At 45.6% G+C, this 17,544-nt stretch overlaps 1 protein-coding gene across 1 annotated transcript in view; it reads left to right on the forward strand.

Annotated features, from left to right (window-relative positions):
* LOC130540101 (latent-transforming growth factor beta-binding protein 1-like) overlaps positions 1-17,544 on the forward strand; it is a 66,103-nt gene that overhangs the window by 41,103 nt on the left and 7,456 nt on the right. The window contains 20 exon segments of the mRNA XM_057059003.1: positions 373-681; positions 1,391-1,410; positions 1,630-1,666; positions 2,140-2,208; positions 2,834-2,959; positions 3,306-3,434; positions 3,629-3,748; positions 3,967-4,086; positions 7,317-7,436; positions 7,633-7,755; positions 7,852-7,977; positions 8,049-8,174; positions 8,341-8,466; positions 8,643-8,768; positions 9,229-9,354; positions 10,352-10,477; positions 10,698-10,817; positions 10,898-11,023; positions 12,585-12,707; positions 13,265-13,393. Coding sequence (XP_056914983.1) covers positions 373-681; positions 1,391-1,410; positions 1,630-1,666; positions 2,140-2,208; positions 2,834-2,959; positions 3,306-3,434; positions 3,629-3,748; positions 3,967-4,086; positions 7,317-7,436; positions 7,633-7,755; positions 7,852-7,977; positions 8,049-8,174; positions 8,341-8,466; positions 8,643-8,768; positions 9,229-9,354; positions 10,352-10,477; positions 10,698-10,817; positions 10,898-11,023; positions 12,585-12,707; positions 13,265-13,393 — 2,427 coding nt within the window.

A 17,544-nucleotide genomic window follows, 5' to 3' on the forward strand; every position in this document is an offset into this window, starting at 1 on the left:
GGATTCACCATCACTGAGGTTTGCTGGGTTGGTATACAAAGACGCACTGTCTCCCTCCAATTGTCCAATGAGCCAAACCTCTACTAGCCTTTCACTCACAAGCCCAAACAGCTCAAAGATCAGTCGGTGTCATGTGATCTTCCCCTTGGTTGTGTTTGTTTAATTGTGCCCTTGTGTTTTCAAATCCCACCACTGGGACTGGGTTCACCCAGTGTGGCACATGCGGCCTGCCTGCTCGCTAGTTCTGAAACTTAACAGTGTTATGAATGAAAGTCACTCTGTAGGCCTCAGACAAAATGGCAGCATTTTGGAGAATATGCAAAGGTGTTTTCGATGGTTCATTTTTTTACCCTTGTGTCTTCCACACCGCAGATCACTTCAAGGAAATCTGCCCAGCGGGCCATGGGTACACCTACTCGCTCTCCGATGTTCAGATTTCTGTCAGACACTTGGGAGAAGATGGTGTGCAAAGCACAGGTGTGTCGTGGGAGGAGCAAAGTCACGTCTACCCTCAGATCCCATCCTACCCGTCGCTGTCATTCGACCCTCAGCATCCCAGCTACCCCCAGACTCCGCAGATACCCCAGTACCCGGAATATCCCGAAACAGTGCCCCAGGACCCTCTGACTCCACAGCAGCCCCCCCAACACTTCCACCCAGCCTCGGTCGAACAGCCAGAAGGTGAGAATGAAACCTGGCATGGTGGTAAATCACTGCCAGGTAACGTTTATTCTTAATGCTGAATCCGACCTAGATGAATGTACTGTGTTCATGCTTATCCAAACATGGTAACCGCCTGTGTGGTTTTTAACCACAGCCCATTAAATAAACAATGAAGGACAGTCAACTGATGTGTAGTTTTGTGGGAATACAAACATTAACAGGATGTTGTCATCCCTCTCGTAAATAAAAAAAAACCCTCCCGTGTTCAGGCGAAAACTGTGATTCTCATCCATCAAAGTAAAACCCTCTGATCATCACCATGGCACACACATGTAATCAACATTTGTCCACATCCATTTCAGTCAGCGGGGTTTTGTGTAAATATATCCCCCTGATTTGAAGTGTTTGTGAAGTCCTTATTGGCACGGCTACAGCGTTTTGATTTACATAAAGAGATGGGTCTATAAATATTTAAGGCTTTTTGTCTTCATTATCAGATATACCTCTTGTTTAACTTCCACAATTTTCTCTCTGACTAAGGGGATCTACTGAATGTGATGTAAGCAGCGGTTTATAAGAGATAAAGACCTACAGTGCTGCAAGTGTAAAATCATAGCCTGAAATACTGCGCATGTTATGTGTGGTCACAACTGGTACATGTTAATGCAAACAGAGCCAATTTCTGCTTCTGATGAACCTTTTCCTCTTTATTTCTGTCTCATGACAGATGTGGAAACTGTGAGCCTGGTAAGTTCTCTCGTCATGTCTGCCTTTTGGTACATCTTGTGAAATGTTTGTCTAGAACGATACGCACCAGCTACCTCCGCTGGAGGCTTTATTTTGATTACATAACATATTCAGACCACATTTTAAGGGAGACGCATCTAATTAGCAGCACGATGACAAGAGCTCCCCAACTTTTTGCTCATGATGTTTTTTAACGTGGTTTCTGTGCTCCCTCTCCAGCCGGCCGTTGTGACTGACTCACCGCTGAATTATCCAGGTATTTTTCTCTTGGCTTTACTCACACTGAACACAAAACAGTCCTTGTTTCCCCTTAACAAATACCTGAACGTTGCCCTTTAATACTCCCTGTGGGTTCACGTAGCATCACTTAAGCTCGGGGCTTAATAATACTTTTCAGTCGTGCACAGACATGTGATGTGTATTCAAGGACAAATCGCTCGCCCCTGCAGTGAGGTGGCAGCCTCCAATCAACCCTCGTCTGCTCGGCTGTCACGCCAGTGAAAACATTAATGTGTCAGACTTGACTCCACTCAGCGAGTCTGGCTCATTTATTTTGGTCATTGTTCAGTTTTTAGTCTGGGGGAAAATGTGGACTATTTTTAAATGGCTGCCCACTGAGGGATAGATGAGGCAGTGGGAGTTAGGAAAACAAGTGAGTTTTGATCACGGGGGCGGATTTACTGTGACACCCGGTTAGATGTCTCACCCAGCCTCGAGCACTCTTTACAGAGACTTCTCCTGAATACCCTAATGTTAACCTGACACCAGATTTAAAGGGACCCACCCACAAAGATACAGGTAAAGCACACAATAGAGGAGATAAGCCATTCAGCATGTGTAGGGAGCAGGGAGCGTGTCTCTTCAGATGTTGGCAGAAGGAAGCGCATCTTGTAACGTTTCATCTGGAGCGATTTTACTTAACCCATTTCTCGGAGCCAATTTGGCTTAAAGATATCCTGCTGTACAGAGGCTGAGAGGGCAAGAAAACAAGAAACTGTGTGCCTCTTGGAAGAGGATGCTAAGAATACAAGGTTAAAGTGTGTTTGGTGTCACAGAGAGAACAGGAGGAGTGCTAGGTACACTAATGAAGAGACAAAGATCTCCAGTGGTCCTAGAGAGCACCGCATATCATTGGGAATGGAGCAGAACTGCACTAATGTCAGGCTCTATTGTGCATGACCCCTTTCTGCTCAGGCCCTTTGAAAGGTCTCCAAACCACCTGTGAGAACCCTACTGCACTGTAAAACCTGTTCTCCCATCCAGGATCCCACCAATAAAACAGCAAGATGGGTTTCCATGAAGAACAACATGTGTTACTGGAATGCGAGTTCTTAGATTTAAAGTGTCTGTAAAGTCAGTTGACCGCGTGTCAGAAATATTGTTTTATATTTCCTGAATTATGACTCTCTGTGGCTTTTCCTAGGAATCAACAAGTGTGCCATTGCCCCCGCCATATGTGGCCACGGGAAATGTGTTCCTGTGCAGACCGGCTACACCTGCCTGTGTGAGCCAGGATTCAAGCTCAGCGCGCTGCAGACCAACTGCATTGGTGCGTAGAAACAGTAGAAAAGAGGGCGCACAAGCTTTGTCCATCCCTGTAGCGAGATATCAGCAGCAAGCGTCATAAAATGAAAAAGATCCGTTTGTTTATGTTGACTTGTTCTGTGATGCTTAACAACAGCACAGTAGCCATCCAAAAAGCTGCCACGCTGCAGTGTTCTCTTACCTCACGGTGAAGGCCTTGGCTCTGCTCAGCCTCCACTGGGCCACGGCCCACGCTGATTGGATCCAAAGTCAGGACTTTGGAAAGTAAACAGCGCTGGAATACGGTGTTGCCTTGAATTTGATCCCTTTTCCTTCTGTCCTCCGCTGTCGCTTTCTGTTTCCTGTTGCAGATGTGAACGAGTGCGACGCTGACCCGTGCGAGGGGAAGGGCCGCTGCGTCAACTCTTACGGTTCCTACACCTGTCAGTGCCACAGTGGCTACAGCCAGGTGATCACCCAGAACAGGAAGTCCTGTCAAGGTGAGTCGCTCTAACTGACAGTAATGGGTTCGACGTGACTGAAAACTGCGCTTTGCCTTTCAGTCCTTCTGCTAGGGCAGCCTAAGTTCTTGTCTGTCAGCACCATTCAATAAGAAAACATTCTGTTCTACTTAACGCTGAACACAATAGTCACCTTCTTTTTCGTTCTTCATGCTTTTCATTCAAACTGGCAGACATTAATGAATGCAGCATGCCCAACAAGTGCCAGAATGGCAGATGCGTCAACACAGAGGGATCTTACACCTGTGAATGCAATAGCGGATTTGCCAAGTCCTGGAGAGGCCTATGCGAAGGTGACATGCATGCACAAGCTTCTGTGCACACATGATCAGGTTACATAACGGCACAACCCAGACCTATTTGTTTGCTTCCATGATTAAAAGTGGTAGCGCAATAACAAAACAGCGATATTTTCCTGCAGCTGAGCCAAGGAACAGAGCTGCAACTGCTTCAGGACTATATGTTTGCATGCAAATAATTACTCTTCCTTTGCATCATTCCACTCGAGCAGATGTGGATGAGTGCAGAGATTCCAGATCCTGTCCCAACGGTGGGTGTGTCAACACAGCCGGCTCTTTCCGGTGCCAGCTTTGCAGCCCAGGCTTTAGGCCTGCTGATGACAGATGCGTGGGTAAGGCAATCCCACACACCACTATTGCACAGCAACACCGCCACCACTGCTCACACTCCTCAGGGTGTTTCTGACCACCACATAGAAATACGCTGGGTTTCCCTCCTCATCGGCGAAGGCTTTCTGTATTAGGTCACATTTAGGCATACAAAGCAGCTGCTGTCAGTTGCACGGCCACAAACTGCACCGTTAATGACTTCTTGACAGCTTATGATGCTGCGCAGTTCCCCAAAAGGTGCAACATGTCGGCACGGCAAGGAGACGCTTGCTGCTGATGTGTGCAACTTGTTGTAAAATAAGTCGTATTTGAAGCTTCAAAAGACCAAATATTTGATGTTTTATGTCCAACGAGGGACATGTCATAACCGCAGCGATGATGGCATGCGCAGCCCTCCACCCTCTCTCCATTCAGTTTTTCCACATAAGATATATCAACCCCTCCAACCAACCCTGTCTTCATATCCCCAACATTGTTGAAACACATTTACGGTGTTATTGCTGATCTTTCGATATCGCTGGCCCCTGTAAAAAGATTGTTTATAATACTTCAATTTGGGAGAGTCCAAATATTTTCTCTTGGCCACAGTCTTAAGCAAAGAGCCTATTGTTGTTGGACAGCTCTGGCCACTGTGCTGTTGGGCCCAGCGTAGGCCATCGAGGCTGCGTTACCACTCCTGGGTTTAGGTGCTGAGCAGTCACGGGAGATGTATGATGAGGTCTAAGGGGTCAAATCCCTCAGAGAGGTTGTGACTCGCAGACTAATGCACTCACTCACTCACTCATACTGTTGATTGCGGCCTTCTGTAGAACTATCGAGTAGCCGATTTGAGTGCACAATTGGTGCGTCGGGTGCGTGAGTGGCACCAAACTTGTATGTGGCCAGGTTATATAATAGCCTCAATCGTGTTACTGACCACATCCCCTCTCGATGATCTTGTAGCCTTATAATTTGTTTGGAAACCCAAGCTTCTGGTTGTTATTGTTATTTCAGAGATGTGAAAAGCTAAAGCAGAGCTGAGGGGGAACAAATGCACCTACATTAACTGTAGCTGTGATTTAATGTCTGCATATATTTTATATTCAACTTCTCAGCATCTCTGACATCTGAGATCCTTATTTACAGGAAGAGCTCTCCTTGTACTGTAGTTCATCTACTAAGGCTAATTGGCCTTTTGCAGAATTTTGAAGAGCTGTCTGCCTTCTCTCACATATAATGAAAGAAGAAGGAATAGTTTGTGGTGCTCGTAGTGCCAAAGAAAACGTACCCCTGTAATATTCAACAGCAACATCTTGGCCCAGATATTATGACTCATTTACTCAAGATAATCCCCAGACCTTATTGTCAAAACTACTTCTTAAAACTAAATAGAGAAGCAGTACGATGAGAAGGAAACGTTTATCCGCCCATCAGTGCGGCTTTCGTAACTTAATTTAACTTTTTCCTCATTAAGGAATAGCTGCAGTCTTTGGCATCCACGCCCCAAAAGTCAAATGCTATATGCCCATTATATTCAAAACACGGCAGACATGTCTGCAGCCAGCATGTTCCGATCTAAACAGATTAATCTTAATACATGTAACACAGTAGATCGGTAGAAATGGGCTTTTTTTGGAGTGAATAACAACTCATTTTTCCTGTTATTTTGCTCCCTCTCATGACCATGCACACAGTAACAAGGTAAACACATGGAATTAGTTAAACTTGTTCAGATTATTGTTATTTAAGAACCCAACATAAAGTCTTAACCGATCCTTGACCTCTAGTATCATAATTATATTTACTACAAGCTATTAGTGAGTGTAACAGCATGATCGGGTTAATTTCAATCTATATCAGTCTTCTTTCTACCAGACTACAGTGAATTTGTAACTCTGTTAGATATATTTTAGGTATATTTTAACATTACATAACTTAATGATGAAACATGTCACAGGACCTGTAAGAATTTGGAAAAACACAGTAAAGGGAAGCAAGGAATAATCGAAAGAATTCTTTAAAACATCTATTCTCTGTGGGTGCACTAATATTATTCATTCCATATAAAACTGGGAAGTATAAATAGTAACTGAGAGCAATAAGGGAGACACTGGAGCTAAATATTTTGACTCTACACACTCCTGACTTTAGGCCTATACGTCCAGAGCAGTGGGAGTCGTATAAAGCAGTGATTTCAGCCTTGCTGCAGGCGTTTAGACAGTAGCGCAGCAGTTTGGGGCCAATTGAGCGAATCGTGGATAAGCCGAATAGCCGGTGTGATAGAGAACACAGCTCCATTGCCTTGTTAGCGCTTATCGGAGAGGCCTGAAAGATGCCAGATGATTGAGGAAACAAAGCAACAGGCCACACTGACAGACATCTGGCAGTGCCCGCGGCTAAGCAAACAAACCCCAGTCTGTGAATCACTGCGGTGTTTTCATCGTCTTTATCACTCTCGGTGGAGCATCCTCTCTCCACCTCCCATACAGAAAAATACTTTTCCTTCCTCTCTACCTTTCCCTTCCTCTTTCACTGCCCTGGGCCACATAATCGGGCTTAACTTGACCCATTCAAATGACACTGTTAAGTATAATTCCTGCGTGACATCTTGTTCAAATATAACTCCAGGTGAACTGACCTGAATGGAAAAAAGAGCTAATACTGTTCAAATAGTAAAAGTTGCCTTTATGAATGAGGTTTGGTTTAGTGTGCTGATGTAATGCAATCACTGCTGTTTTAAACTCAATTTATGCAATAGTTAGGCCGTAATTGCTTCCTATTTACTGCTGCACCGCTGGCACCAGCACATTGTTTTTATACCTAGGTGCCCTTTTTTTCTGTCTTCTTTTCCTGTTTTTCAGCTTCACTGGTTTGATAGAGTCTATTACATGAAAGACCTGATACACGTTATAAAAATAACACATTTTCTCAATTACACATGTGATTACAATGTGGCGACGCGATTGCATCTTTCCTTGGAACTGCCTACGCATTTTCACAACCAAAGAACGTTTATCTACGTTTTTGTGTAGATAAAAGGCACGGAAGATTTCGACAGCCGATTCGATGTGCTGCGTGCACGATTGTTTTTCCTGAACAATTTATTCCTGTTTCTGATTTTAAAGATATGTTTGAAAAATAAACAATGCAAGTTCACGAGTAAAAATCCTGTAATAAGAGCTGCAGTATGCTAACTACGCTGCACGCTATTCTCATGTGCTTTCTGTCCTGTCCGCCCACCTCCTGTCTGCAGATATAAACGAGTGTTCGAACCAGACGCTGTGTGGCCAGGGTAGGTGTGTCAACTCCGAGGGCTCCTATAGGTGCAATTGCTTCCAAGGATACAAACTTTCCTCAGACAACGTTTGCAAAGGTAGTAGCAGTCAGTCAGCGACTCAAACATAATTAACTCCTGCTTCCTAACGAACAGCTCTCTGAATGCTTCTTTATATGCCTATTACATAAGCTTTGTGGGACCATTTACAGCTAATGAAAAAGCTACAAAACATTAGTGCTTTTCTTTCTTTCTGATCCCCCCTTTTTCGCTTCCTCTGGATCCTTTCCTTCAGATGTGGATGAGTGCCTCCTCCCTGGTGTCTGTCTCCATGGCCACTGTGTCAACCTGGATGGCACCCACAAATGTACCTGTAACCACGGTTACCAGGTCACGTCAGATGAAAGAAGCTGCGAAGGTCTGCAGGGAATTGTGCTGAGTGGTTGGGGGCAGCATACCAGCTGGCAGTGCAGCAGTGTGACTGAATGATGTCTGCATTCTATGTCTCTGTTAGATGTCAATGAGTGTGCGGTCAGTAACGCATGCATTGGAGGCATGTGCATCAACACCCCTGGTTCCTACGTTTGTGAGAACTGCAGGCTCGGATTTGGACCTTCTGCCGACGGACTGAGTTGCGAAGGTTCGTTCAGCGCGAATCAGGCCAAACTGTTGAGTTGTGTGGCCACGTTTGATGCTTATCTCTGCTGCTAGACGTGGATGAGTGTTCTCAGGAGAACTTTTGCCTCGGCGGGGTGTGTGCCAACACCGAAGGATCTTACAGCTGTACCCGATGTAAGGCTGGCTACAGGGTCTCTGCTGACCGGCAGAGATGTGAAGGTAGATCCCATCTGTCCTCATCGCTCAGTAAAACCTATTAGCACACCTGTGCAGTCAGCTCATCATTAAAATTCCATTGTGGTGAAGCTGAATTCCCCTAAATTTTATATTATTTTTATAGTAATATTTATGCAGGTCTTTGCCCGTATGCATGTGCTTTCCGTAGATATTGATGAGTGCCAGTCTTTGGATACCTGTGCCAATGGGATCTGTCTAAACTCAGAGGGCTCTTATACCTGTGAGAACTGCCCTGCAGGGTACAAAGTGTCATATGATGGTGAGCTCTGTGAAGGTAAGGCTCCACCGCTCCTTTAATGAACTCCTGCATGCCACCACATGTGTTTTTATGCAGCCTGTAAAACCCAACACTTTCTTTTTGGTTCTTGCCTTGAGTCTTCAATTCTTGGCTGCAGAGAAAAGTCCTTTCCTTCACTCGCTGTCTGACTCGTCCGCTTTGTTTCCCATCAGATATTGATGAGTGTGCGCTGCCCACCACATGCCCCCAGGGAACGTGTACAAACACGGAGGGTTCCTTCATGTGTATCACATGTCAGCCTGGTTTTACGGTGTCTGAGGATGGACAGCAGTGTGAAGGTGAGGCTTTCAGCTGTGTTTGTACAAAAATGTGCCTTTGTTGCTCCAAACAGGTGCGTGTTTGTGTGACTTCCTCCCCTGGAAACCGCTCACAAAGGTGAATGTGCAGCTGTAAACGGCATTAGGTGTAAGAGATATGACCTCAAAGCCCACGCACCCCCCCTCCTTATCTGAGCCCAAAATCCCAAAATACCTCTTCCAGACATCACATCATAGTTGGATTGTGGACCCCTCCACCTCTGGCACCATTCATTCCATCCTTGCACAACACAATGAGACACTAGTCCTCAAATAGAAAAAAAATGATGTCAGACCAACTGTCTGCAGATAGCTCAGCTCAAAAGATAGAAGTGTCGACATCCTGTGATTATTGATTGAGCTAATTACACCCGGCAGGCTTTCTTCATTTGAAGCCAGAGATGGTAATTTGTACTCAAATGTGTCTATGCTTTGTGTCCAGATGTGGATGAGTGCATGGTGGCTAACCTGTGCCCAGGCCAGCTGTGTTTAAACAGCCCAGGATCCTACACCTGCAGGAGCTGTGGGGCCGGTCTCAAACTGTCTGAGGATGGTCACGGCTGTGAGGGTAAACTGACAACGCTGTGGCTCACACTCACAGCTGCCTAGAACCGTTTGAACTGTCACTGTGTTAAACATTGGACCAAAGTTACATTAGATCACAGTTTAAAGAAATGAATGCATAAGAGTGGGATCATAGAAAGTCTTTCCGTGGCTCAGTAATTCTCCTCGACATGATTAATGAGATCAATGCAGCGCAATGACTTCTTTGACAAGTCCAGGGTGGTTAGATCTGTCATGACTTCATTGGAGGCAGTGAAGGAATGATTGTTTAAAGAGCCCTACATGCAGCCTTGGTTAGTTATATACATCGTGCCTTGTTTCTTGTGACCCAGCCCAGAAGGAAGACCCCCCACTGATGTGTGTCTGTGTGTGTGTGTGTGTGTGTGTGTGTGTGTGTGTGTGTGTGTGTGTGTGTGTGTGTGCGTGTGTGTGTCTGTGTGTGTGTGTGGAAAAAATTCCCCACAACAAGACAGAGTCCAAGCCTGTGATAGGATTTTAATGGTCGGCGCTGATGCCATGGAAAATATTAAATTCTCCACATGAAATAAAGTCAACCTCTCCTCTGCCTTCCGTGCACGGCAGTGCACTCATGCTGTACTCATCCAAGGCAAAATTGAGAAATCGCCCAAGTGACCTGGGCTATTTTTTTTCTGAGAGAAATACAATATGTAGAAGTCAGAGGAATTTGCAGTGATAACGTTAGCGCTAGGAATTGCTAGTGGATGCAGTAATCAGCCAGCACCTGTGATAGCTAGCTTTTTCAGGTTTGACGACCGTGCTGCATACTTATCTTTCCTCCCTTCTTAATAAAACACTGTCAGTGCGATCTAATAAAGGGGGCTTTGCTTATTGTATGTTTGGCTGAGTCACACACAGTCATTAATAATTTCTAATAGATAAGAGATCCGCCTATCGAAAAAGGACACTTTTCAGGGGTCCAATTGCTTGAGTTGATAAGAGATAACCTGTATCTAACCTCGCTGTCTTCTACTGTTTCTTAGACATTGATGAGTGCCAGATTCCAGGTGCATGCCCCACAGGTGTTTGCACCAACACAGAGGGCTCCTTCTCCTGCACAGCCTGTGACCCAGGTTTCATGGCTTCATCCAGCGGACTCTCGTGCGAAGGTGCGGTATCGCGGAAATTTTGCTGCTGCGACCGGAGTTCACAGATTCTCCGAGATCATTTTCATGTCATCGGTTCCACTGTAGTGTGACCTACTACAGTAAAAACACAGCAGTTGCAGTGCCTGTGGAGATTCTGGCTGATATTCCTGAAAGCTTTACAGCTGGTGAGCGTGTGACACGCTGATGATGTCTGAATATTCTTGTGTGTCCGCCAGCGCAGATGTGAATGAATGCGAGGACAACAAGCTGTGTCTGGGAGGTCAGTGCACCAACACAATCGGCTCCTACAGCTGCTCCTGTCCTTCAGGGATGGAGCTGGTGGATGGGACGACCTGCAGAGGTACAGGCTGTATGACAGTGTGAATGAACAGCGATGACTAGCTTGCCCTGACCTTTGTGCATTTATGTGTTTGTATGCAGACATCGATGAGTGTTTAACTACAGCGGGACTGTGTGGAGAAGGAGACTGTCTGAACACTGAGGGCTCCTACATGTGCATCTGTCCTAAGGGATATGCCAACATCAATGAAAAAACAGGCTGTCAAGGTACAGCAGCGTGCGGTCCTTGGACCTCTAGTAGTAACAAGGGGGGTTTTCATGTTGCTTCATGGGATTTGTGTAATTGGGTGAGTTAAAAGTTGCCAAAATGGTTTTAGGATGTACAAGATGTAAATCTTTTATATTCTTTTTATGTGGGAAAAGTTTATTTGCTTAAGTGGGAAGACGGAGGGTATTCTCACCGTTCTGTCCTGTCCTGTCCTGGGTCTGGGGGGCCCCTGACTTGCCTCAGCAGATGTCTCGGTCCAGTCTTCAACATTAGTTTGATGTCGTTCCACCCGCACCCATTGACCCAACAATTGAACAAAATTGAGACAGGTCATCAGCAAAGAAGTGCTTTTCTTGTCAACAGACTGCAGCATTCGCTGTCAAAATACATGAAATAAGTTTGGCTCCGGGGTCAGAATTGGATCAGTGTTATTACTGGTGTGTCCTGCAAAAATACTGAAGAGCTAAAGTTAAGCAAAAGGCAGGAAGTCTGGCAGTGAAATGGGCTGTCGTAATCTGAAACAGGTACAGCAGGTCTGGCTCTCTGGATTGGACTTGGGTCGGTCCTTGAACGGAGGGGAGGTTTTTGCCTCAGAGCACCTTAGCGATTGTCCACTGGCTGAGAGAAAAACTGCCCAGACTGCACCAGGTACTTTGGCTGCCTGCCACCTCAAATACAGGTCTCTAATTATCCCATAAATCAGCTGTTTTCATGTACTTCCATGCCGCCCGCCATTGTGTGCGCGCCGTGTTGACACACTAAAAGCCAGATCCCTCTGACATGAGCCTGTGGGGGTGAGGTAAAGGGAGGATGAATGTTTGTGGGTTTGCCCGGACTGAAACACGCTGACGCCAAAATGATGCCTGGCCTTGACCGGGACGATCTCTCAGCAAAAACAGATCAAGCATAATAAAGGATTTACTGCAGAAACACTTTTTAATGCAATTCCAAGCGCAGAGCTTGTGCCACAGAAGACTTTGAAGTCCCGGAATCAACTCCAAAGCTTTCCAGTATTTATGTGTTTACTTTAGGTCTGAGGTATTGCTGTTTGTGCCCTAAAATGGCTGTTTATCGTGTTGTTTCTGAAACATTCGGCTGATTATCAGAATTTGATCAAGGAAAGCAGGGTTTCTCCCACCCCCAATGACTCCCCCCATACCCTTTTACCCCAAGCACCTTACAAGGGATGTTGTAAATGCTGCAATTATCCAACAATCCCCAGCTAATCACGTATGTCGCGTCTGTTTTTTTATTTAATTTTTTACGAGTTGGGAGGAAATGTTCTCAGCCTGGAAAGCTGAGGTAAATGTTTTTGTTCTCATTTATTTCCTGTTTGCCAGTATCTTGGTAAGTGCTGCAAATGGCCGATGTGTCTTGCGTGCAGACAGGCGCTTGATTGCGCAATCTTTTAAGACACAATTATGCAAAGGAGGAAGCTCTTGATTTAATAAAGGCAGAGCCTAAAAGCAGATACTTAGTTATCTTGTAATATGGAAGAAATCTGAGCCCACCCTTTCTTTAATGTCTCTTGATTTTGTCTCTCCTTTTTGGGGGTCTCAGATGTGGACGAGTGCGGTCAAGACAACGTGTGCCTCCGGGGACAGTGTCTCAACACCGACGGCTCCTTCCTGTGCTTGTGTGAAGCCGGCTTCAAATACAACGATGAAGCAGCAGACTGTGAAGGTAAGACCAAACTGTGATGTCTCCTCATATACTTCAGAAACAACAGACCCCACCAACCCTGAGGTGAGGGTCCTACTGCTGAGCAAACCAACATGTCAGCATTGGCAGTTTGGCGTCAGTGTAGCACTGTTGGCGATGGCAGATTTACTAAAGGGTTTCAGGCTTGGCTTAGACCTCTCTTCCATAGTCCCAGCACTAAGGGTGCCTAAATTACAAGGCTGAAGCTCTAAACCCCTTTCCCCTTGGGGGAATTATGAATGATCCCATTGTGAGTAAAAGGTGTTTCTCCCTTGTGGTACGTCTCCCTTCAGCTCCTTCACAAGTTCTTTAGTTGCTCTTATAATATTGTTCTTGGCTCTTCCTGCTGCCTGCTGCATTTTACTTAGGACAGCTACACCGCAGGCCTCCTGGCTGCCTCCTGCTGTATCGCCATTACACTGGAAACAGAGGAGAGCTTGAGGGACTACAAGTGTGTGTGTCAGTGCACGTGGTCGCCTTTGCACCTCTACCTGTCTTACTGACAACATCTGCGTGTCTCTTTGTTGATGTCCATATAGACCAGAACGAGTGCAAAGAGTTTGGTAGTTTGGTGTGTGGCACCTGGCGCTGCGAGAACACCATCGGCTCCTATCACTGCTTCGTGGGCTGCCAGCCTGGCCTCGAGGGAGAGGACAACGCAGACTGCGGTGAGTGGTTAAACCACGCGTAGTTAGAGTCAATTATATTAAGAAGAAACAGGCAGAGTTTGGGAGTAACTGTCTTTAGGCTGAAAGAATAGACATATGCATTTTATGGATTATTTTTGTAGTGTGCACGGACTGTAATTCAATTTATCTAGCATGTGGATTCTGGTTAAAATTATGTTTTTTTTCTGGAAAAGTGCACGGGCTGGCAACAATTCCTTCATTCTGCAGTATGTATTCTACAGGACTCTCCCTCAGTGCACACATAACGACACCTGTCTGGCACGCAGAGTCATCGACGATGATGTCAGGGTCTTTCCACGTGAGGGACCGAGACAGGAGAACCCTTGAAATTCAGGTCAATTGTTGCAGTGTGAGGCCGCCTGATGAGAGTGGCCTCCTGGAAGACAAACCCAATAGCAGGGTGGACCCAGAGAACTGCTGTTTATCTGGTTTTCTCTTCCCTTTGAGAGGTCCAATCACCTGTGCTGACAGCCTCAGGTTGTGCTTATGGTGCATCTGGGCCCAAAGTCGTCCAACAGAAACAGAATCTTCTTTATGATCTATACAGCATTACATGCCTGGGATACCTGAGGCATGAGATACCAGTGTTGCATCAGTTTTGGTTTATTACTTTTTTCGACTGTGTGTTGCTCTCACAGCACCATAAAACAACAAATCTGGTTTGTGTAGAATATTAAATGCAAAAAAGGGCCAGTTCTTTTTTTTTCCTATAAGAGAAACAGTCCAAATCGTCACTGGAGAGTGACAGGCAAAGCAGGGAGACGCAGTCTGAGAGCATCAGAATGGAATGATGTGTTGGACTGTGCGTACAAGCTGCGGGTGTTTGTGGGTGATTCTGTGTGTGTGTGTGTCTGTGTGTGTTTGTGCACACATGTGGTTAACTGTTTTTTTTTCATCCTCGTGTGTGAGCGTGATTGTGTTAGAGAGGCAGAGACTGTAACCAGCACACAGATGCAGATAGCGACACAGCTTCACATTCTCATGACCTCCAGTTTTTATTGGACTACCAGCAGATGGAGATTAAGGGAGAATATGCTGCCGCAGTTCTGATCGCTGACAGATCAGACCTCCGCCCCCTCCATCAGCCCCGGTCTTGGCTACATGGGGCCACCTCCTCACTGCTCTTTATGATGTTGTCTGTCTGGCCCTGGAATAAGCGTGCGGCGGCCCGCAGTGTGATAAGGGAAGATTGAAACCAGCTGCTCACCTTGACAATCCAACACATTGCCATGCGTTTGGCTGTGTTTAAATATGGCTCCAGCAATATTAAGTATGTTGGGGGGGAACAATATTACATGTTTCTTGCCTTGACAGCTCCAGCAGCTCCTGTACCTCTTGAGCACCCCCTGTCTAATATTCCACTCTGTTATTGGTCAAAAGTCAAAGCAACAGACAATGATGCATCATGGAGTTATAGAGAAACAATGAAAAACCGAATGTTCACGGCAGGCTTAAGGCAGCCTTTCAAATGGAGACAGGTCACTATTCCAAATATTATTTGTTCTACTTTAAAGCCAAACTCCAGCTTTGAGTATCGAAAGGAACCCTCCAACCGACTGCGTATTTTGGGTTTTGGAGGAGTCGTACTGCTCTCACACACATTTGACCCTCAAAGTCCAATTTATTGACGTGTGAGCGCCCCCTGTCTCGCTCGCGTGCGGTGCATTTGTGAACCATGGCTCTCATTAGCATGTGGAAACTCTGAAAACCGTCTGCGCTTTGATTCTTCAGAAATAGTTTGCAGATTAGCGAAAACTCACCTGCCTTTCCCCAGCATTTGAGTGAGAAGATGCTGGCTGAGGATTTCACATTTGGCTGAACCGCTCGTGCAACATGTCTGACTGGGAGCCCAGTTATGACCACATCTGACCATCTACCGTGAGTTGCTAAGCGGTGACGCCAGCTCTTCCTTTCTTTTTTTTTTTTCTTGACACCCCGCAACAAGCATTCGTGCACCTCGACACTGACTCACAGGCCTGGGGTTCAAACGCTCTCAGAAGCCCTACACTTGTTTCACCTCAGCAGCGAGTCGTGGGAGGAGCAGCCGCCACCCCAATAAAAGTCCTGGGAGCTAGCTCGTATTCCAGGGCAGTTTCTGTCTGCCTGTAAAATAATCAACAACTATTCAAGTAAAGGCCAGACACTGTAATTTGCCTTTTCTGAGAGGCCTTTGCTTTATTTTTGCTCAGTGGCCTTTGAGAGGGACAGCGGTTGTGTTTGGCTCAGCTCGGTGGACTCGTTTTGATTTAGAGACCACCACTAAAGCGAAAACGGGGTTTTTCCGAGCCCTTACGTCAGCGGTGACTTTGCTGTACTACTTGCGGGATGCAACATTGATATTTTCAGCTCATTGTTTGGTTTCTTTTTTATGTATCTAATTCAACATAACCCTCCCATAATAAGAATGTCTGTGGTCACAGTCTCATCAGTCTTCTAATGCTTTGAAAATAGAAATCTAAAGAATTCTCCATGTTCTTGACTAGTTATGCTGCAGTGCAAATGCAATGAGGCTTTTCCAGTGTACTACACACACAATACTTATCCGGCACTGTAATTAACCCATATCATGTAATGAAAAACCTCTTCATATGGTACATATTAAGAGGGAAGCATATTTGGTGTGGAGAATATTAAAGCAGTGTGTGCTGTGGAGGGTAAGCTGACACTAAGTGATTCCTATACTGCCTTCTACCATGTGCTTGGGATTAGCACATGTACAGAAACCCATAATTATTCATAGGAAACCCTTAATCGCCCAGGCACCTGATCCAAGAATCAGGACCTGCTGTGGCGGACCGTTTGTATCTGTAGCCACTTCGGCCGCGTGGTGTCTTTTCATCCATCTGCGGTCAACTTCTCATCCCCTTGGCTAATTCCTTTCATTCCTTCATGTACTTTACAGCCCTGCGTGTTTCCTGAGCTGATTGTTACATGGAAAGACTAGCTCAGGCGTGGCCGCTCAGCGATCTGTTCACGGTTGTGTTATCTCATTCTGTATTATGGATGAAAGTGTGACCTGCTGTGACTGAAACAGAGGCAGTCAGCTTAGTGTTGGTCTCACGCACTTGTCGAGTGCACTAATCTCAACATGTGGTTTGCAACAGACTCTGGTTCTGGCTATAGCGAATAGGTTGCCGCCTGCAGACGTTGATGGTTTCACGTATTTGGAGTGAGCTTTCAGCGCCTTTCTCTTGGACCTCCAAGCATGCAACTGCTGTCATGTTTGATATTCCAAACTCCGCTCAAACTCTTCACACTTTCCTCAGATACCGACGAACACTCAGTTTTAGCATGACTCAAGGATCCCCTTGATTGAGCTGCGGGAATACTCGCGTCAGAATATGACTACTTGCATGCGTGCAAAAAATCATAAGCACTTAATTCAACTGCAAACCAGAACAGGAATCTCAGTCCTCAGTTGTGAAATGCGAATCCAACATGTTTCCGGGTTTCCGTGCTGCATTTCGTCTGTCCGTTCAACCTCTGTCATCCTGCAGCTATTTGATCCTCTGAGATTCAGCACTTCCTGTTTCAGTTTTGCAAATGTGAGGACAAAAAAAACAACAAAAAACAGTTGCGTCTGACGCCCGGGGCGACCGAGCCATACCACTGACAGAAGACCTGTCCCCCAGGAAGCGCAGCCTGAGAAAGCGTCTGTCTGGAGCCTGGCCAAGCGCTCATTGCGCATCACATGTCTTCTGTCTGGCATTTAGGATTTCTCAGAGGCGAAATAAAACTGGCTTTCACTCCATAAATCTGGTCGATTTAAAATTTAGAGGGATCTTGTTTATCCCATTTAATACTGCAATCCTGATGAAAAACCTAACATGAATTATTTCAATGTGACTTAATTGTGATTTTTTTTTTAACCAGATTTCCTGTCATGAGTCATGGAAATAGCGGAGAACAATTGTTTTGAACCGCTTAGGTCAACAAATATTCCAGTCTTGCTTATGATGAACCAGACATGACGCTCTCTGTTTTCTTCGGTGCTGTTTGGACCAAATGAAAAAACCTGTTTGCGGTAACGGGTTCCGCTTTATGACTCGCTGATTCAATTTTATCTCTGAACGAGCCTCAACTGTTGTTTTAGTTCCAAAATAAGAAGAACAATCTGTGGTTTTCAAGCA

The sequence above is a fragment of the Takifugu flavidus genome, chromosome 16 (assembly GCF_003711565.1).
Source record: "Takifugu flavidus isolate HTHZ2018 chromosome 16, ASM371156v2, whole genome shotgun sequence".
In the NCBI taxonomy this organism is placed as follows: domain Eukaryota; kingdom Metazoa; phylum Chordata; class Actinopteri; order Tetraodontiformes; family Tetraodontidae; genus Takifugu; species Takifugu flavidus.